At 36.8% G+C, this 22,357-nt stretch overlaps 1 protein-coding gene across 9 annotated transcripts in view; it reads left to right on the forward strand.

The window, feature by feature from the left end:
• PCCA (propionyl-CoA carboxylase subunit alpha) overlaps positions 1 to 22,357 on the forward strand; it is a 404,001-nt gene that overhangs the window by 149,311 nt on the left and 232,333 nt on the right. For 8 of the 9 annotated variants that reach the window (XM_027065165.2, XM_027065168.2, XM_053217534.1 and 5 more), the window contains 4 exons: positions 4,831 to 4,909; positions 9,419 to 9,521; positions 17,077 to 17,171; positions 20,057 to 20,207. In XM_027065165.2, coding sequence (XP_026920966.1) covers positions 4,831 to 4,909; positions 9,419 to 9,521; positions 17,077 to 17,171; positions 20,057 to 20,207 — 428 coding nt within the window. Of the gene's footprint in view, positions 1 to 4,830; positions 4,910 to 9,418; positions 9,522 to 14,163; positions 16,172 to 17,076; positions 17,172 to 20,056; positions 20,208 to 22,357 lie in introns of those variants that run through there. The other variant, XM_053217559.1, reaches the window with a different exon arrangement.

A 22,357-nucleotide genomic window follows, 5' to 3' on the forward strand; every position in this document is an offset into this window, starting at 1 on the left:
GCAACAGTAGTTTGGATTTTTCAAAATATCACTTTCATGTAGGATAGCCCCTCCCATAAATATACACACAAACTCCAAATCAAAAAGGTAATAAGTGAACTATTCAAGGAGAGAAAAGGAATCTAACCAATGCAATGCATAATACTTGATTTACCTGTAATTATAATATACAGCTGTTAGCTGGAGATTTCCTTCCTGGCTGAGAAACTCCCCGCCCCCCCCCCCCCCATTCTTTTGTTCTCTCTTCTGAGGTTCCATTATGAGATTCTATTCTGTCCGTCTGGAGGACTGTCCTATTCTCTGAAATAGCTTTCATTTTCTTTTAATTCTGAACCCTACTTTTAGGAAATAAAGGCCTAATTATAAATGTTTTCCAACTGTTTTTAAAAGAACACCCCCCCCCAATCATGTTCTCTTTGATGCTGAAGAGATTTCTGATTTACACTATCAAATTAGGAATAGGACACTTACAAGAAATATTTCACTTTTTACTTTTTTGCCCCATTTTTCATCTCCATCAGTCATTATATTCTACGAAATCTTAATTCAAGAAACTGAAGGTGAAGAACCACATAAAATTCTTTATTTTATGACTATTGCATCACTGAGGTATCATTTGCCAGCTTTAAGTTATCAAGTTGTTACACCGAGTATAGGGGCAGATTTTGCTTGAAGGGGGAGGTTATGTATGTATTGTGTCTTATATGGGTCAACGTGGTGCTATCAGTTGTTCAAAAGAAAAAAAAAAAAGTTCCTTTAGACCTGTAATCCATAACAAAATGGGAAAGTGCCTAAACTCCCAGAATCTTCCTTCATTTCCTTATCGTCCGTATCCACACTATCAGCAAGTCAAGCTGACTCTATCTCTAAAACAAACTGCAAGCCTTTGTTTCTTCCAGCCATGGAAGCCACAGTTGGCTCACCCTTAGAACATTGCAGAAGCTTCTTAATCAGTCTCCCTGTGCCCACCTTTGTCCTCAGACAGTTCATCCCTTGTGGAACAGCCAAAGTGATCTTCACAAACCCAACATTAGGTTGCTGCCCTCTCCTGTATTGTAGCCTTTCCAACTCGTTCTTTCTGTCACGAATGTTCCTCTCTCACTGGTTTTCAGAGGGCAGGCTCCAGCTCAGTCAAGTCTCAGTTTCAGTATGTTTTCTCGGAGAAGGCTTCAAGGAAAAGGAACCCTGATCACCCCCAGTCACATCCTTCTGTTGTCTTTATTGTACTCCCCGCCCCCTTATGTGTTGTGTGTATATTCATATTTATGCATGAGTATGCATATTCAGGTGCCTGTGTACTTATACATCATTGTCCACTAGATGGTAAGTGCCATGAGAGGAGAGAACTTTCTGAATTGTTTATCTTTGTGTCCCCAGGAGCCAGATTGGTGCTTGGCACATAGTGTTTACTGAGTGTATATTTTTGAGTTGATGAATGGAAATTTGGTAGAGAGTTAGAAAGAAAGAGGATTGCTGCTTTCTGGTGGAAAGTAAGACCTGTTGATTGCTGGGGGGACAGGAGACCAGACCTGCCCTTGAAGTTTGAGGACAGAAAGGGAGCAATAGTGCTTTGGTAACCTGAGTTTCTGTACTTCCTTAAATATTTAATTTTTTTCCTCATGTAGTATTTAGTAGGTTTCTTTTTGGAAACATTAGGTGGGAGGGAAATAAAGAATGGAGACTCGCTGCATGTTGGAGTTGAGAGTGTTTGCAGGAGCGTCACTGGGCGGTGAGGTCAGGTAGTGGGAGTAGGCATCTGGGGAGAGGAGAAGAAACTGTGGAAGAACTTGCAACAGCACCAGGACCTGTGGTATCTTTTTTTTTTTTTTAAGCAATCTTTTCATACCAAGAGTTCTTCTCCTTTTAAAAACCTTAGAGAAATTTGTTTTGTTCTGAGGGAGGTTGTTCTGCTTCAAATCAATGGCAACCAAATAATATTAAAGAACTGCATCATAGTACTCAGAAGTGAGTACTCCAATGGATAATAAATTGGGGTAGAACATTAGTGGAAATTTTGGGTCTAGACCAGGTACAGTGAGGGAGTGGTGACAGCCATCTACTTGACTATTTTGGATTTTTCTAGGAATTTTTACTTTTGGTTGAATCTTTTTACCTTTTCTTCCAGTTCCTTGTCCCCCATGACTTACCCCATTTAGAGTTTCAGAGACACAGTAAGAAAGTAGGGATGAGGGACTGGGCGCTTTGATACTATTTAACATCATCTGTGTGGAATATTGTTTCCCCTCCTCTTGAAATGGCTAGGTCTAGTTTCTGCATGGCATGGTGACAACATAAAAATATGTTCTGTCTGAAATTTAATGACTTATTTGGCATAGGAAGTGGAGTATAAAACCTTAGTTTTATATTATTTCCAGTTATAGTTCAGAAATTAGATTGAGTTGGTGACTGTAATGTCACCACTAGCTTATGCCAGTTTCTTCTTCCCTCCCAATTGTGTTATATTTGACTTGTTAGTTTCATCAGAGAATCTTGTCTTCCTGGGTTACATGTATTGACAGGTCTCATGCTACATTGCCTCCTTTTGGGGGGACCATATGTAATTGCCTTATTATGTATTACCTTGTTGCCTAACAATGACTCATCTTTTCTGAGCATATAATAATTTCTTGTTGACAAGTTACTTCTTCTGTTTTGTTTCCCTATCTAGTTCCTTCTGACCAAGGACACTTTCCCAGTCTTATTTTGAACTAGGGTCCATAGTAAATAAGATGAGATTAATACTGAAATCAGAATAACTGCAAATTTCCTAATCCTCAGAGGGAACTGAAAACAGAGATACGGGATATAGATAGATTACCTCTTCTGGTTTCCTGTTTCCTGTTTGTATGGATAAATAGTTTTGGATGGTGAAGTGATAACATGTTTTTTGGGGTATGGATCCATTTGTTTAAATTAAAAAAAATTTTTTTTTAATCTTTATTTTTGAGAGAGAGGGAGGGAGGGAGGGAGGGACAGAGAGAGAGGGAGACACAGAATCTGAATCAGGCTCCAGGCTCTGAGCTATCAGTGCAGAGTCTGACACGGGCCTCGAACTCAAAAACTGCAAGATCATGACCTGAGGTGAAGTCCCTTAACTGACGGAGCCACCCAGGCACCCCACCATTTGTTTAAATTTTTGATTTAAATTTTATTTAAATTTTAATGACTTCTTAAGCATGCCTATTTCTAATTTTTAGGTATTATTTCTTCACTACTCCAAAACAGGCTGATTCCTCATGAATGATTTCAGTCTGATTCCTTTATGGGACATTCCTGTGAGGCCACAGCATGGAAAGAGACGAATAATCCTTTTTTTTCACTCTTGTGCAGGGTCTGTGGCATGCAAAAGTGTGAAGCATATTTTTCCCCTAATTTATGTTTCGGTTCTCTTTTTCTTCTGCCATCCTGCGGATACTCTACAGCTGGATTATTTTAGTCATTCCTTAAGCCAATCCCATGCTTCCCTGCCTGTTTTGTTCCTGCTATTCCTGCCTAAAGTGTTCAAATCCTGCTCATCCTTCACAGCCTCACGTAAATATTTGGTCCTTGCTGTAACATGATTTCCTTAATCGCTTTCCTCTTACCTTGTTGTACTTTTCTCTTCTGAATTCCCAGTGATAGAATTATTTGGGTACTTTCCCTCTCTCTTCCTAGATTCTGACACTCCAGTGTAAAAACAGTATTGTTAATCTTTTTTCTCACTGCACTTAGCATTGCTTTTAAAATATTGTCCCACATAAATATAACCAACGTAAGAATTTTAAAAATTGAATTAATTATGAAACACATAGAAAGCAAGTGCCATTTTAACTAAGTTGAAGTTAAGAGCTATGTTTCGTGGCTTAGGGGCTAAAGGTCTATGACATTTGGCCGTCTCTTCCTTTTCCTCTAAGATCCTATAGCTAGAGTGTAGTGCTGTTAGAGCATCACAGGCCAGGAAGAGTCTTCCTGGTGCTCACGGTTTTCTTTCTTCAGAAAAGATCATAAACAAGTGGTCTCAGACATAAGTGTATCTACCTTGTTTTCAGGAAACCTCTAAGCAAGGAGACTTTTATAACTTTTCTTGGTAACTCAAGCTGTCACAAACCTTAGAATAATCTAAATACTAAAACAACAATCTTATGTCATTTTCTCTTAGCAAACTTTAGCTGGAGATGTCATTTGTTTGGGTCTTACTTTGTGTTTTCATCACACTTGCTAGCATATGCATTCCTTGTTGAATCAGTGGGATAGTGCAGTAGCCTCTCCATTGATAACAGCGAGTCCTGGACCTTCTGCTTCCACCCATGATAGAATAATGTGACTTGATTTCTCCCCCAATCATTGTGTCAGTTTTTGCTGATAAAAGCTGCAGGGGTTCCCTGTGAATTTTCAGATGAAAATACCTCAAATACGTGTAAATCATTACTTTTGAAAAAGGGAGTTTAATTTGTGATGCATGCAAACAGTACTTTGGAGGAATTGTGTGTGTGTGTAAATGTCATAAAAGTTGCTTCTTGTATCTTTGGTTAGTTAATATTATATGTGCTTCTATTTTTGGAATCCTCTGTCAAATAACTTGTTTATGTTTTCTTAGCTTTTTATTTCATTACTGATAAAAATGTTATATTTATTGATACAAATAGTCTTTTTCTTTCGAAATGATCACCTCTCATTTTTAAAATATATATGAGATCATTACACTGGTGTTATTTTCCTGACTCTAAAGAAAGGAACTTTTAAATAAATTAGTTATTGTCTTCTGTGTTATTGAACATGTGGTCAGTTGTCATGTTCATGCATCCAGATGATCAAAGTCTGAACTTCTGTTTAATTCTTCCCTGCTGTTAGGCTACCCTGTCATGATCAAGGCCTCAGCAGGTGGTGGTGGGAAAGGCATGCGAATCGCCTGGGATGATGAAGAGACCAGGTGAGGTGCTGTCCAAAATCTACTTTTGATGAAAATTGCAGTTACTGGAGTTTCATTAAACTGACAAGTAAACAGATACCAAAAGTGTAATGGAATAATTACAATAACCAGATAATTTTTACTCTTTTAGATGGGAAAAAATGGAGATTATGCAGAAAACTTTCTTGTTTCTATGTTGATGATGATTGTTCTGTTAGAGAAAGGTTCTTACTTTTTTATGCATTAACAAAGGAGGATTGTCTTTTTGTTTTTATATTATATTTAAAAAATTATAGTCATGATTCTGTTTTTTAGGCAAAAGCTACTAACATTCGATTGTATATTCTGAGTGTGGTCAGAAGATTTGAAGCAAATATATTTAAAGGCAGTTATGATTTCATTCGTGCATTAGTCAGTGTGTACTTTCTATAGCTTGTCTATAAAAATGGTGAACTACTTCAGTAATTCTATACTGTGGAATATATTTCTTCTGAATTTGAAACTACTAAATGTCCTTTATATACAGTGCACTCTGTTGTAAATGTAGACCAGTTTCTTATTAGTAGTTTCAGAAATCAAAAGTAACTTTTAAAACCAAATTTTAAAAATCCAATGCATTGATGACATCATGGTGATTAAAAAATAACTTTTTGGGAAAAATGCATAGTACAAACAGGTTTTAGGCGCTTCTATGTAGGTTTGTGTTTTTATGGATTTTCGGATATGGCAGAAGAGATTTATGTCATTGTTTTTGGAGGGTTGGAGGGGATAGACAATGACTTAATTATTGTCTTATGTTGCTTTTTGGTGCCCATTTTCTACCCAGAAGTAATGTGGTCTTCCAGATCGTTCTGCTTTCTTCAGTTCCTTTGCTTTTCCTTTCCTCCCCACTCCCCCATATCTCTCAAAAACAGAAGTCTGGAGCAGTTGTCGTGAAAGTTGTTCACTACAAACCTAATTCAGAAATTAGGTTCTAAAGTGTACAAGCAAGGTAAAAATTTTCTCAAGGCAATATATTATTACCCTTTAAAATCTTTTGGGAAAACACCAGGTTGCAGACTTGCACAGATGATTTTACCTCTAAAGGAAAGTCATCTCAGAACACCATTGTTTCTTTGGTTGAGCATCAGAGAAAGTAATTAGTTGTGTTATGGCGTTATAAGAGATAACGTATACTGCTCTTTAAACCCCAGTCTTGGGGCGCCTGGGTGGCATTGGTTAAGCATCTGACTTTGGCTCAGATCATGATCTCGAGATTTATGGGTTCGGGCCCCGTGTCGGGCTCTGTGCTGACAGCTCAGAGCCTGACTGTAAGAATAAACTCATTGCATGGAGTGACAATATTGGTTGAGGATCTGTGTGATAGGCACTGTTTTAGTAGTGTTCCAGGAATACAGACAAAATAATCCTTTCCTCTATGCGGTTTATATACTAGATCTGGAGTTCTTAACCTTTGAGTTCCCAGCCCCAGGAAATTGAGGAGAGGTTTATGCATCTGAATGAGGGAAAAAAAGGACCTATTTCTTCACTAGCTTCTAGTTGGGATTTAGTGTTTCCTCCAATATAGGCAACCGACTTACAATAGTGGTAGTATCTATGAAACTTTGTACCACTTTGGAAGTCACATGTTATCACATTACAGTTGTTGAAGATATCTCTGAGTAACAGTGATTATTATTAGATTTGTTGTTGGAGCTTATTATTATAAAGAACCCCATACATTGTATCCCAAATTTGTTCTTAAAAATATTTTGATGCCTGTAGTTCAGTATAATTTGTTTCGTGTGCAGTCCTATGCATTTTCTTTCTTGCACTTTTGGCCTTGTTTTCACAAGAAGTTCATGTGTTGCATGATTATGCAAAAGAGGTATATAGCATAAATCCAGACAGTAGGAGACACCACTGTGGCCATCTTTGGAAAAGACAATCTGCCGCAGCCTCTTGGTAGGAAAGAATGATGTAATAAAGATATAAAACACAACTCAACGGTTCTGTAAGAGATGTGTATTTTATAAACTAACTTTTTTCTCACTGTTTTGCCCTCTTGTATGGCACTTACATAGCAATTTCACTGAAAGCTTTAGCACTTACTTTTCATTATTCTTCTTGGGATCTCAGATTGCTTATCCATCATTTCTCCAGGGCTTCCTGTTAGTAACATATTCTTTTATGGTGAAGATAACTCTTAAATTTCTAGGTATTGAGATTTGCTGTGCTGTTAACCAATGGATTTTAATTTAGCATTCAGTATTTTCAGAAATCACTGTATCTATTCATATATTGGGCATCTTTTTGGGTAATAATTTAACCCATTAAATGGCACATTGGTTCAAAATATGTTGATAAAATTAATAAAAATATGTGCACCCATACTTTTCTATCTAAAATATTGCTCTCACTTTGATAAATCATATCTGAAACTTTGTTGAGATTAATAAAAGTATGACACTATTTGGTTTGATAATACATGCTCTTTATTTTAAAAAGTTCCTCTGTATCCCCTGTTACTTTGGAAGAATCTGAACTACAGAAAAATTGAGAGAACAGTCCAGAAAATATCCATGGGGTTTTCTTCTGTAGTCACCAGTTGTTAATAGGCCACACTGCATCTACTCCTTGCCTTCTCCCTTCTTAAGGCAGAAATATTTTTTGCATACTCGATAAAAATTTTAGCCTTCTTTGGAAGGAAAATCTGATAGCCATTAATTGCTTTATTATTTTATCCAGAGGAGTGTCTTCCTCTTGTAACATCTTTCCTCCGTGGTTTTAGGGAAGTAGCATTTATGGCTTGTCTTAGAATCTTAGAACATCTGAAAGATTAAAAAAAAATAGTGTTGTTATTGTATATTAAATTAGGGGGAGAATCATGAAGGCTGTTGAAAGTAGACTCAGATATTTTCATAATAACCTCTGGCTTTCTTTTCCCTTTTCCACGTTTCAATGAAATACGGCATGACTGGAAAATTGATCATGTCTGCATTGTGGAATATCCCTGCTAGATTTCGAGGACTGTGAGGGCAGTTTCTGCTTTATTTTTGTATTCCTGTCACCTAAATATGCACCAGGCACATGGTTTCATGATTAGTAAAAACGTATTGAGTGAATGTGTAACTTAGGTATAACAAATGATGTTTTTAATGCAGTTTCCATGAGTTCCAAAATATCCCCGTGATGCTTTCAGATGTGACAATTTATTTGGGTGATTTTGATTTTCACCTTTAGTATTCTTGGTTTAAATGGAAAATGTAAGCTCTGAGTCGTTACAGCAAAGACAAACTGTAAAGTGCCTTGTTTTTCTTTCTGAATCCTCATGTCCCATCTAATAAAAAGTTGGTCATATGGTATTGAAAACAATAATTCATTGTGCTTTAGTTTCTTTGAGCTTTGCAGTCTCCTGAGATCTAAAAACTCCATTCCCCTAAATCAAAGAAGTAATAGAGGACTAAGAAAACCTGATACCTTTTCCCTCAGAACTCTGAGAAATAGGAATTGTTGCAATATGTTTTGAATTTATCTTCTAGTCATTGTTTACTTTCAATGTTGTATTTTTTTAAGCACAAAAACAAAAGTGGTATTTATTTCTAATATTGCCAGATGGAGTGTTTGCAAGTTAAAAGATTGGAATAATTTTAATACTGTATTTAAGTACAGATACTTAATTTGAAGATTAATAAGCTATTAATAATGTATAAAAAGAATTAAACTTTATATTCTGAATATATCAGTGAATGGAAAATAATATACTCATTTAGTTTTAGGTAAGCAAGTGTGAGTTTTTAATAGACCAAATGAGCCCAAGTGTATGAATTTAGTGAGCATATTTTAATTCTAATGATTAAATGATTACAGTTTGGGAATAAAACATGTAAAGCGATAATCCTATCCATACTTTCTATTTTCAAAAATTGTCCTTTCCTAAGTATTAATTTTGAACAAGTCCATAAATGACTAAGCTGTCATGACCTGTATGGGTGTGTAGAGGGCAATTATATTTAAGTAAAGGTGTGCATTTAAACTATCATGAAATGTTCTTGAGGATCCTCCTGTTCTGGATTCATTTTCACAGAGTACTTTGCTGTAGTTTTGCCCCAGTTGTGCCGTTGGTCAGTTTGACCCTTTGCATTTTTGTGTGCGTATTCTGACTCTTGAATCAAATGGACATGCATTTTTGTATTTTTTAGTAATAGAATTAAGGTACATTGGGTTGAGGAAATGGAATTTTATGTGATTTGTGTGGTTTATTAAAAATACCTGACTTTTTACAGTGAACTAGGTATTGGTATTCCTATTTCATTATAAAATCTAGGATCGGGGAAATTAAATCACTGACCGCACGTCACAGAGCTGGTGAGTGTAAGACTTGCAGGTCACCGCAAGTCAATTTAGATACTTGTGCATTAAGTGAATTTTTCTTTGCTTTGTTCATAAGTAAGCCACGATAAATATTTAATTGCTTTGTTTTCTTTTAGATTGAGGGCCGTGTTTGTTTTGTTAGTTTGACTGTTCTTCCTTTTTAAAAATTTTTTCCAGGGATGGTTTTCGATTTTCATCTCAAGAAGCTGCTTCTAGTTTTGGTGATGATAGACTACTAATAGAAAAATTTATTGATAACCCTCGTCATATAGAAATCCAGGTTGGTACATTTTAAGATGTTTTCTAATTATTATGACTTCAAAATAACATCATTTATTCCTATTGGAAACACATCCTTTCTTCCATTTAGAATGATTGTGAATCGTTCTGGTATGTTTCCATAACTTCAAAATAGAGAATGTACATAAATTGATCACTTCCCTTTGGAATTGGGTATACTTTTTGTCAGAGTGCCAGAATGTTGGTCAACAGAGGGAATGATATAAAAATCCTATAGGAACAAGCAGTCCCAAGATGAACCAGGCTGAATACATTGTGCCCAGAGGCTCATTAGCCCTCTTCTGAGACTGGCCATTTCAGAGCTGTTTTTGTTTTGTTTTGTTTTTTAAGTGCTTCATCTGGATTCCTATTATTTTCAGTTCACCAAATGTCTGTGTGGCTGGCCCACTGAGACAAGCAAGCATTCTTCTAGGACCTGGTAGTAGAGAGATGAGTAAATGATTTCCTCTACTCAGGTTAAGATTTTAATCCAACTGCTAAAGTGGTTGTGGGGAGTATGGATTTCAGCAGGACAAACTGGGTTTTCTGAAATGGCACACAGAGGATGATGATGTGTCTTGAATTGCCATTTTTGTCAGAATTGTCTTCATTCTATTTTACACATTAGGGCTATGAATTGAATTCAAATTGATAAAACATAAATATCAAATTTGAAATCATACTGAAATTTAGGTTATTATTTTCCTCATTTCAGTGTGAATAGAGAACCAGAAAACTAGTAGGTTATTTGCTGCCCTTGCCCCTTCTGATGGGGCATAGTAAAAGTCCTAGGTTTTGTCACTGTGGTTTTGTTAAGTTTAATTTTCATTTTACATAGATATTATTTATGAGTAGAAAATCTTCATCTAGATCCTCAAATTTTCCAGAATGGGAAAAATGTGCAAACATACATAGTAGTTAAACATTTTTTTTTTTTAATGTTTGTTTATTTTTGAGAGAGAGAGAGAGAGAGAGAGACAGAGCATGGGCAAGGGAGGGGCAGAGAGAGAGAGGAAGACACAGAATCTGAAGCAGGCTCCAGGCCCTGAGCTGTCAGCACAGAGCCCGATGCTGGGCTTGAACCAACGACCCACGAGATCATGACCTGAGCCAAAGTCGGACGCTTAACCGACTGAGCCACCCATGCACCCCATCAGTTAGTAGTTTTAAAACGTTGAATATAGTGTATTTATTTCTGAAGTTAGCAGGATTTTTTGTTGTTGTTGGTTTTTTGTTTTTAGATGTTATAAATTGAGGTAACACAGCTCTTCAGTAAAGTCCACAAATCTTGTGTACGCTTCAATAAAATTCTTGTGCACACATGGAAACCTGTATAGCAACCATCCAGATAGATAGAGAGATGGATAGATAGATAGATAGACATAAGATGTATAGCACATTTCTGTGACATTAGAAGATTTCTTCATACCATTTCCCAGCCAATCCCTGCATTTCGCTACCAAAGTACCTGCTGTTCTGACCTCTAACACCACAGATTATTTTTGTCCTTAAACTTCATATAAATGAAATTATACAATATATATTTGGTTGTACGTACTTGGCTTCTTTCACACAATATCATATCTTTGAGATTCTTCCATGAGGCTGTATGTTATTTATTCATTCTAAGAAATCGTTCTGCAGGGGCACCTGAGTGGCCCAGTTGGCCAAATGTCTGACTCTTGATTTCGGTTCAGGTCATGATCCCAGGGTCGTGGGATCAAGCCCTGCATCAGGCTCCATGCTGAGTGTGGAGCTTAAGATTCTCTCTCTGCCCCTCTCTCTCGCTTGTACTCTCTCTCTTTCTAAAATAAAAAATAAATAAATCAGAATAAAAAAATAAATTGCTCTGTGATATTTCATTGTTTGAATAACCTGTAATTTATCCATTTTCTTGTTGGTGGGTCTTCTGGTTGTTGTCAGCTTTTTAATGCTGAATAAATTGCTGTGTCTTTTCATGGACATATATATTCTTTCAGATATACTGAGGAGAAATATTACTGGATTACATGGTAATGTTATGTTTAGTTCTAGTAAATACTGTAGTTGTCATATATTTGTATATATTTTTTATTTTTATACAAGTTTTTTTAAGTGTTAGGGAGACAGACAGACACAACAAGTGGGGCAGGGGCAGAGAGAGGAGGGCAGAGGATCTGAAGTGGGCTCTGTGCTGACAGCAGCAAGTCTGACTTGGGGCATGAGCTTATGAACCATGGAGTCATAACCCGAGCCGAAGTTAGACGCTCAACTGACTGAGTCTTCCAGGCGCCCATATATATTTTTAATAAGCTTCACTCCCAGTGGGGGGTTGGAACTCACAACCCTTACATCAAGAGTTGCGTGCTTCACCAGTTGAGTCAGCCAGGTGCCCCTGTCCTTTATATATTTTGGATATTAACCCCTTATTAGATATATCATTTGCAAATATCTTCTCCCATCAGTAGGTTGTCTTTTTGTCTTGTTGATGGTTTCCTTTGCTGTGTGAAAGCTTTTTATTTTGTGGTAGCCCCAATAGTTTATTTTTGCTTTTGTTTCCCTTGCCTTAGGGAACATATCTAGAAAAATGTTGCTGTGGCCGATGTCAGAGAAATTACTAGAATTTTTATGGTTTCATGTCTCACATTTCGGTCTTTAATTCATTTGGAGTTTATTTTTGTGTATGGTGTTAAAAAGTGGTCCATTTTCAGGGAGCCTGGGTGGCTCAGTTTTCACCTCAGGTCATGATCTCATGATTCGTGAGATTGAGCCCCACATCAGGCTCTGTGCTTACGGTGTGGAGCCTGCTTGGGATTCTCTCGCTGCCCCTCCCTAGCTCACATGCCCTTGCTCTCTCTCACTGTCTCTCAAAATAAACTTAAAAACAAAAAAGTGATCTAGTTTCATTCTTTTACATATAGCTGTCCAGTTTTCACAACACCATTAACTGAAGACACTATCTTTTCCCCCTCGTATATTCTTGCCTCCTTTGTCATAGATTAACTGACATAAAATCATGGGTTTATTTCTGGGCACTCTGGTTAGTTCTGTTGATCTATGTGTTTGTTTTTGTGCCGGTACCACACTATTTTGATTACTATTTGTAGTATATCTTGAAATCTGGGGTGGTGATACCTTTAAGCTTTGTTGTTCTTAAAATTGCTTTGACTACAAATTTTGGGATTATTTGCTTTTAGTCTGTGAAGAATGTTGTTGGTATTTTGGTAGGGATTACATTAAATTTGTAGATGGCTTTGGGTACTATGGATATCTTAACAATATTCTTCCAGTCCATGAGCATGGAATAGCTTTACATTTGTTTGCGACATCTTCAGTTTCTTTCATCAGTATTTCATAGTTTCCAGAGTAAAGATCTTTCATCTTCTTGGTTATTTTATTCCTAAGTATTGTATTCTTTTTAGTGCAATTATAAATGGAATTGTTTTCTTTATTTCTCTTTCTGCTATTTCATTATTATCATATGGAAATGTGGCTGATTTCTCTATATTGATTTTGTATCCTGCACCTTTACTGAATACATTTATTACTCCTAGTAGTGTTTTTGGTGGAGTCTCTAGAATTTTCTATGTATGGTATCACGTGTCTGCAAATAGTGACATTTTAACTTCTTCCTTACCAGTTTGGATGCCTTTCATTGCCTGACTGCTGTGGCTAGGACTTACAGTATTTTGTTGACTAAACGAGGCAAGAATGGGCATCCTTGTCTTGTTTTTGATTTTGAGAAAAGTTCTTAATTTTTCACCATTGAGTATGGTGTTAGCTGTGGATTTTTTGCATCTGGCCTTTATTATGCTGATGTACATTCCCTCTAAACCCACCTGAAGAGTTTTTATCATGAATGGATGTTGAATTTTGTCATGCTTTTTCTGTATCTGCTGAGATGATCATATGATTTTTTTTTCATTTTGTTAATGTGGTTATCACACTGATTAATTTGTGAATATTGAACCATCCTTGCATCCCTGGAATAAATTCCACTTGCTCATGGTGAATGGTTCTTTTAATATATTGTTGAATGTGAAGGCCATCTTTGGATATGAGCTACCACAACCCATTCTTCAGGCCCTAATGATCATGTCCTTCCATAAGTAGAATATAAACATCTTCCTTTCAAGACCAGAATCTCTTTTTCAAACTTGGCCCTACTATGGATGAGACTTCTTGTGTACAGCTCATTAAAAGCTGTTCTCCTGATGCAGAGACCTCTGTATTTAAAGACAGTTTGACGCCTCCTTGTCAAACTTGCAATGATGGGAGGAAAGGCTATGACACGGCAATAAGTAGCCCCATTCAACAAGGTTAAAAAAAAAAAAAAAAAAAGCTAGGCACACAGTATTTATTGGCTGTTACTTTTTTTTTTTTTTTGAGAAAGATACAGAGACCAAGTGGGGGAGGGGTAGAGTGAGAAGGAGACAGAATCTCAAGCAGGCTCCATGCTGTCAGCACAGAACCCAATGCCGGACTCAAACTTACTAACCATGAGATCATTACCTGAGCTGAAACCAAGAGTCTGATTCTTTTTTTTTTTTTTTTTTTTTAATTTTTTTTTCCAACGTTTATTTATTTTTTTTGGGACAGAGAGAGACAGAGCATGAACGGGGGAGGGGCAGAGAGAGAGGGAGACACAGAATTGGAAACAGGCTCCAGGCTCTGAGCCATCAGCCCAGAGCCTGACACGGGGCTCGAACTCATGGACCGCGAGATCGTGACCTAGCTGAAGTTGGACGCTTAACCGACTGCGCCACCCAGGCGCCCCAAGTCTGATTCTTAACTAATTGAGCCACTCAGGTGCCCCAGCTCTTATTTAGTATTTGAAAACCAGCAGTTGAAGTAGAGAGCTCTCATAGGAGTTTTTTTGTTGTTGTAATTCTTGGTGAGAGATGATGGCAACTTGGGCCAGGGTGTTGGTATTGGAGGTGAGAAATGTGATTGAAGTCTGGATACTCTGTGAAGGTAGACTAGATTTTCTAAAAGATCAGATGTGATGTATAAGAAAAAGTGTAAGACATCAAAGATGGCTTTAGGGTTTGGGCCTGAGGAATTAGAAGACTGGGACTATCTTTTACTGAGGAAGGAAAAACTATGAGAGATGCATGTTTTAGGGAGGAAATCAGGGTGTGATGTTGGATAAATCACAGTTGAGATATCAAAGTGTAGGTACTAAGTAGACTGTTGGATATTTAAGTCTGTAATTTAGGGGAGATACTTGGGCTGTCCTTCCTGTAAGATCTTACAGGCAAAATTAATTCCCCCTTCTTTGTATTCCTCATCTGTCACTTATTTGTGCTATTAGAAGACCATTTATTTTATCTTTGTCTGACTTTTCCAATAGACCAAGAAGTCCTTGAAGGCAGTTAGTAGGTCTTATTCACGTTTGGTTCCAACAACCAGGCCGATGTCTTTCACATTACCAATACTCTATAAAGCTTCGTCAAGTTGTGTTAAGTAATTATATATCTACATCAGCCTTTATTTTCATTAGTCGTGGCATATAATCTAGGTGATAATTTTAAACACAGGTGAAAGTGTTTTAAATAGGTAACAGTAATTACTTAAATAGGTAACAGAGATGTTGCTCTATCTGATCTGTGCTTGGAAGTTTTTTATTTTCCTCAATTTGCATTTATATGAGGTGATTTGTGCACACTATAAGGGACATTCAATGAAAAGTGAGCATTCCTTTCACCCTTGTCTCCAAGTCCCCTGGTTTCTGTCCCTAGAAGCAGGCACTGTTACTGTTTTTTGAATATCCTGCCATGGACTGTGAAGTATAGATATGTATGTCACTTACATGCATATAGATATGTATGAAGCACTTTTCAGTAGGCAGTATTTCTGGGAGATTTTTCCACATTGAGTACCTGCGCATTGGTAAAGGGCTATATTAAAAGTTTTTTGTTTTTTTTTTAAATCATGATGGGGGGCAACTGGCTGGCTCAGTCAGTGGAGCATGCAACTCTTGATCTCAGGGTCCTGAGTTCGAGCCCCACATTAGGTGTAGAGATTACATTTAAAAAAAAATTCATGATGGATTTAAGGATTAACTTCCCTTACAAGCACTTTTTATTTAGATTGTCGGGTCACTTAGTTTCTTCATTTATTTAGTGGAATAAATCCTTGTCAAATTATTTTTGTTGAATGCTTAGGAAATGGCAAGACTTTATAAAAAGAACCAGGAGACTACACAGACTTCAGGGAAAAATAGATGTGATTCTATATATGAATCTAATATGTTATAGTTAGAAATATTTCTGAGAATTCTTGGTTATGGCTTAATTTCTTGGACGCAAAGTGTGCTTTCACTCCCTTGTCAACTAGAATGAAAAGAAGTAGAATAAATTTAGTGTTAAACTATTTTTCAGGTATGCTTCATGCAGCCACCTTTGAGTCTTAAAAACCAAATTCCAAATTTTTTGACATTTAATTACTGCAGTGTTTTCCTTTGCTTGGATCATTCTTAAGGTTTAGATAGGTTTTATTCCTAAAAATTAAGTTTGCATTCATATGTTAACTACTCATTTCATAGTTTGTTATACTTGCTGTAACCATGATCTTTTTTGATTTTATATTTTCAGCAGCCATATAAAATATTAAGATGATGCTATCTGCTGTTTATAATGTGTAAGGAAACAGAGTGACTTGCCCAGAGAAGTGAGTTAAAATTGTTGCCTAGCCTAAGCCTTCTAGAGTAGCTTTTACTTCTGTGACCTTAACATATGCATTCAATAATAGTTATCTACTTCTTAATCATGAAAATATATTAATCTGTTCCTAAAAGCAAGCATTCTGTCCAAAAATATTAACCAAGAGCATGTTTTAGGGTTACCAGATTTAGCTGATAAGATACATATTAAATTTGAATTTCAGATAAACTGGTTTTTGTTTTGAAGTGAAGGTACGTCCTAGTAAGTATTTGGGACCTATTTTCTTTAAGATTTTTGGTTGTTTATTTAAAATTCAAGTTCAACTGGCTATCCTGTGATTTTATCTGGCAGTTCCAGCTCATTTTTCAGTATTACAAATGGGAAAAATCATAATGTGTTACATGGTAACCCCAGACTTTTTATCACTTTCTATAACAAAAAAAAGCACATAAAAACATCCATATATAAATAACAGACTACATATTGGATATAAACAAGATAGTATTTCTTGATCAACAGGTATTTAATGATGTTAAAAACAAACCGATGTTTGTGATAACAGTCATGGTTTTCCTAAAGCATCACTGATACCTAGAACATATATTCCCCTTTATTGACACTCAGTTTCCTTCACAAAATTTGTACAATTGATGTGGTATTTCCCCTAGTACATTGGAAATGTAACATGAGAATTTTTTCCTCAAGTCTTTTAAAACATTTTAGTGAGTTTTTGGGGTTGTAAATAGTTTTCCTCTATTAACATCAACCAAAAGAGAAACATATTTGAGAGGTACATGTGTTTTGTGAGGTGTGCTTGGTAAAAACCAATGGTTGTTGCATGGTGAAAATGTTAATTGGGCACATACTCTATAGGTTTGGCAGTATAATTTTTCAAGCGGTGTACTCTGTCAGGTTTTAGGTGATAAACATGGGAATGCTTTGTGGCTCAATGAAAGAGAATGCTCAATTCAGCGAAGAAATCAGAAAGTGGTGGAGGAAGCACCCAGGTAAGAGTTTTTCTCAGTGAGCATTTATAACAGACTGATTTTGTTTCTTACATTCCTTTCCCATTTTACTGGCTAAAATTGCTTTAATTGCAGTTTGGTAGACATGGTATGATTCTATTGAAGTGTATTTTTATAATTAAGAATTTGCCACTTCAGCTTCCTCAGTACTTAGTGCATGACACGTGAGAGAGTTCTTGGGAAAGAAAGGTGGGGTTTTGTTAGAGGAGAGAGTTGGGTGGATAGCCAGCTATGACTTCCACAGGCTTCTAGGGAATAGACCCTGCTAGTGTTTCCAGTCATGTGGAATGTCCAGGATCTTCTGTTGGTGAAAGTTTCATAAAGTTGATCCTGAAGTTTTTAAATTTATCTTACCATGAAGAGGCTTCTGGAGCATAATTTTTAGAGATTTCTTGATTTATCAGCACTCTTTCAGGCACTTCTCCAAGCCACCTCTAGATGTGTTGAATATAGCAATTTCATGGAACTTCATGTCTAATTTGATGCTAGGTTGGTATTTGTATATATCCAAGTTGTCTCTTAGTCCTTAAAAATCCCACTTGAGTGTACATTGTTATTTTTAATAACCAGGCGATAAGGAGTATAGCCAATTATAACTTTGTCATAGCCAGTGTGCCTTGATATATGTGTATAGTTTCTGTAAAAAGTAGATGTGGCTATGAGCAGATTTTTAATCACAGGGAAATGGCAAAAAGCAAATCCTACTTCAATTATAATGGTTTTTATTTACTTTTAACGTGTATTTATTTTTTAAGGAGAGAGACAGAGCATGAGCAGGGGAGGGGCAGAGAAAGGAGGAGACACAGAATCTGAAGCAGGCTCCAGGCTCTGAGCTGTCATCATAGAGCCCGTCGTGGGGCTCAAATTCAAGAGCCATGAGCTAAAGTTGGGCGCTTAACTGACTGAGCCTCCCAGGTGCCCCTGGTTTTTAAATATATGGTATAGTATAGTGGTTTTAAAACATGGTTCCCAAGTTTTTTGCCACTTCTCCTGTTGAGGAGTAGGGGTAGGGATCTGTGTACCTTCCCCCTGGTTTTGTGTTCTGTGACTGTTTGAGCAATAGACTGTGTAGAAGTGATGCTGCCTGAAGGGGCCTTAGGAACCTGCCAGCTTCCACTTCTGTTTTCTTGGGACGCTTAGCTTGAAGAACAGCCCACTGCAGCCTGCACATGGCCTACCCCTGTCTCATGGCCCAGGATCAGGATGTAAGAGGGAAGGAAGAAGAAAAGGCAAAAGCAATGTTTATCTGTATCTTTAGGAAGGATCCCTAAATTTACCCGTGCTAACTTGGTGGTGATCTGGAGTTAGGCACTTTGCTGGGAAGTTGGGAAAAGTCTTTTTTTTTTTTAATTTTTAATGTTTATTTTTGAGAGAGAGACAGAGAGAGAGAGAGAGAGAGAGAGGGAGTGCGCGCACACATGTGCAGGGAAAGGGCAGAGAGAGAGAATCGGAAGCAGGTTCCAGGACACTGATGTAGGGCTCAAACCCACAAGCCGTGAGATCATGACCTGAGCCGAAGTCGGATGCCTGAGCCACCCAGGCGCCCCGGGAAAAGTCTTTTTTAAATTAAGTAACTGTGTGTCCTGCTAAAATTCTTCTAGTTGTGTAGAAGGGGACAAGGATTCCTGGTAGAATAATAGTAGTCTCTGACACACTGCTTTTATAATTTGGTGCTATCTTCTTATTGCTTCTAATATAACTAATTTTTTACTTAAAATTCACTCAGGTTTTACCTGGGGGAAAAAAACCTTTCACAGACTAGGAACCTTGAATCATTATTTTTGTCTCATTTCTCTCTCTTTCTCTGGAAATGTAAGTTTTTGTTTGAACTCACCTATTTATTGAGAGAAAAAAAGGAAAATTTAAAGCCATAGGAACCAAAAAGAAAACAAAAACAAACAAAAAAAATGGGAACTGATCATTATGCTTGATAGGTATTTGTATATTATTATTTGTGAAATAATAAAGTAAGTGTAATATGTAGGTTTCAGTTTCTAGATTTTGACTTTACTGCTGTGTTTTATTTGAGTGCAGTGATGAGGTTGCTTATCGCTCTGAGTATTTTTTACTTTACGGTTTATTGAAGACATTTCAGGTTTATTTGCCTGCTGGAGGGTTATTTTGGTATTGTGAAACAAAAGTTTTGAGGATTTATTAGATGTACAATGAGTTCTTGTTATATGTGGTAGTTATGTTTCATAGAGTCCTTGTGAACACTGAATTAGTGAATACTGAAGCATTGTTCCTAGGGGAGACCCAGAGTTACGTTCTGTGAGCCTCTAGTTGGGTCATTTTAATCCCTACATAACCTTGATGAAAATGTCCTGACATAACCTTGTTTTATGTGTGTTCCTGTTGAAAGACACCTTGCTAAATGCATGTTGTTGATTCATTAATACTGATCTCATAGCCCCAGTCGGCAGTGCTGTAACACATGCCGGAAGGTAGTTCATCCACGACACGTGTTCTTCTGAAGGCACATCTCATGCTCTGGTTTCTCTTCAAATCGCATAAATCTTTAGCCTTTTACTGAAGGCACATCTCTCAATTTTAGCTTGCGAAAATTTGAATATATGTGTTTAAGTTTTACTAGTTGGAAACAACTACTTGTGCTAAAACTGATGGAAGTTGCAGCATAATGTGGAAAGTTCAAATATTAGTTTTATGAAAAATCTGAAGCTGACTTATTTAAACATGTTAGGCTTAATAACACAAAAAGCACATGTTATAAACACTTGTAAAGCATATAATATAAAATCTTAAATTGATAGAGATCATACCTGAGTAAACTCTAAGAAAATTTTTATACGGTGCACACAAAAGATTACTTTAGTTCAAAATGTTGATTAATCTTTCTGTATTGGCAGCATTTTTCTGGATTCTGAGACTCGAAGAGCGATGGGAGAACAAGCCGTAGCTCTCGCCAAAGCAGTAAAATATTCCTCTGCTGGAACCGTAGAATTCCTTGTGGACTCAAAGAAGAATTTTTATTTTTTGGAAATGAATACGAGACTCCAGGTAACTGTTTTTCATTCCTCACCATGCCTCTATACTTGACCCTCTTCTCCCACCCATTTTTGTTTTCATGAAACTTACAAGTCAACTTCATAAAGTCCTAAAGATTTCATGTTTATGCTTGTGCTAAGACATGTGTTGGGAATGACAGATAACTAACAGGGTAATTTAATGGTCAGTGTCTAGGCCTTCTGCTTTGTTACCGTTAATACTCCATATTGGAAATTTCACTTGGGTTTTTTCCCCTAACCTCTCTTGATGACCTGTATTAGTCAGGGTTCATGTGCTGTTGAGAGAACTGCTGTGGGTGTGATAAACAGAAAGGGATTAAATCTTTGGAAGAGATGGAGGGAGGAAGGGTCCCTAGAGTAACTTTCAGGAATGGCTCTCAGAACTAGACCAACCAGCTTGCCTTCTAGAGGAACTGCCACCATGATGAGGTTGAGAAGTCAGGCTGCCACCCTGGAACTCTTTTTTTTTTTTTTTTTTTCCTTTTCTTTTTTTTCTTTTAACTTGTTTTATTTTTTATTTTTTAAAATTTACATCCAAATTAGTTAGCATATAGTGCAACAATGGTTTCAGGAGCAGATTCCTTAGTGCCCCTTACCCATTTAGCCCAGCCCCCCTCCTACAACCCCTCCCGTAACCCTCAGTTTGTTCTCCATGAGTCTCTTCTGTTTTGTCCCCCTCCCTGTTTTTATATTATTTTTGTTTCCCTTCCCTTATGTTCATCTGTTTTGTCTCTTAAAGTCCTCATATGAGTGAAGTCATATGATTTTTGTCTTTCTCTGATTGACTAATTTCACTTAGTATAATACTCTCCCAGTTCCATCCACATAGTTGCAAATGGCAAGATTTCATTCTTTTTGATTGCCGAGTAGTACTCCATTGTATATATGTGTGTGTGTGTATGTATGTGTATATATATATATATATATATATATATATATATGTATGTATGTATGTGTATATATATATATATATACACACACACACACATATACTGCATCTTCTTTATCCATTCATCCATCGATGGACATTTGGGCTCTTTCCATACTTTGGCTATTGTTGATAGTGCTGCTGTAAACACGGGGGTGCATGTGTCCCTTCGAAATGGCACACCTGTATCCCTTAGATTAATGCCTAGTAGTGCAATTGCTGGGTCGTAGGGTAGTTCTTTTTTTAGTTTTTTAAGGAACCTCCATACTATTTTCCAGAGTGGCTGCACCAGCTTGCATTCCCGGTGGAATTCTTGACATTAGGGACATACTTCCTCTGTTCTAGTCAAGGTCTAGGAGGACTGGTGGCTTTTATTCCTTCTTCCCCTTTTTGTTTTATTTAAGCTGTAAACTAAAATACACATTCAGAAAAGTACATAAAACACAAATTTAAAGTTGAAAAATTACTATAGCAAAAACCCATGGAAGCATCAAGTGGATCTTGAAGAACCAAAATGCCAGCTTCTTACACCCCCTGCCCAACTTCTTCCCCTTCTAAGGATCCCTTCTCCATCCTTCTAGAGCTATTTCCTATTCTGACTGAATCCCGATTGAATCAGCCAGGGTCATGTGATATGTAACTTTTTATACCTTGCTTCTTTTTTCAACATGATAAGATTACACTGTGGGATTGGATTTCATTTATTATGGCAGAATTTATGGTATCTAGATGCGTTTCAGACCAATGTTGTAAATATTTGTTGAGTTTGTGTAAGTATAAGATACTTGTGTTTGAAATCACTTTTTTAGCCTGTAGTTTATTGGCGTGAATATCTTTAAGAGTGACAGAATTTTGCGTTTTGGAGATTAATTTGATTTTGATTAAAAATAATGTCTTTGTAACGAAGTATGTCTAATTAGATAATTAGCTGGGAAATCACGTTTTTTATTAAAATGGAGACTTTATCATATCATGATGGGAATACTAGTTTGTAATATGATTTCTGAAGGGAATTTAAAGTGACTACAAGACATTTGTATTTTATTCCAGACGCAAGAGCTACTAGATTGTTTAGGGTAATTATCAGAATTTACAAAATTAATAACAAGTGTTGTCTTCAGGACACTTTATTCCTGTGTGTGTGTGTGTGTGTGTGTGTGTGTGTGTGTGTGTGCGTGCGTGCATTTTATTTGTTCCTGGCTCATTTATCTCAA

The sequence above is a fragment of the Acinonyx jubatus genome, chromosome A1, assembly GCF_027475565.1.
Source record: "Acinonyx jubatus isolate Ajub_Pintada_27869175 chromosome A1, VMU_Ajub_asm_v1.0, whole genome shotgun sequence".
Classification (NCBI taxonomy): Eukaryota; Metazoa; Chordata; class Mammalia; order Carnivora; family Felidae; genus Acinonyx; species Acinonyx jubatus.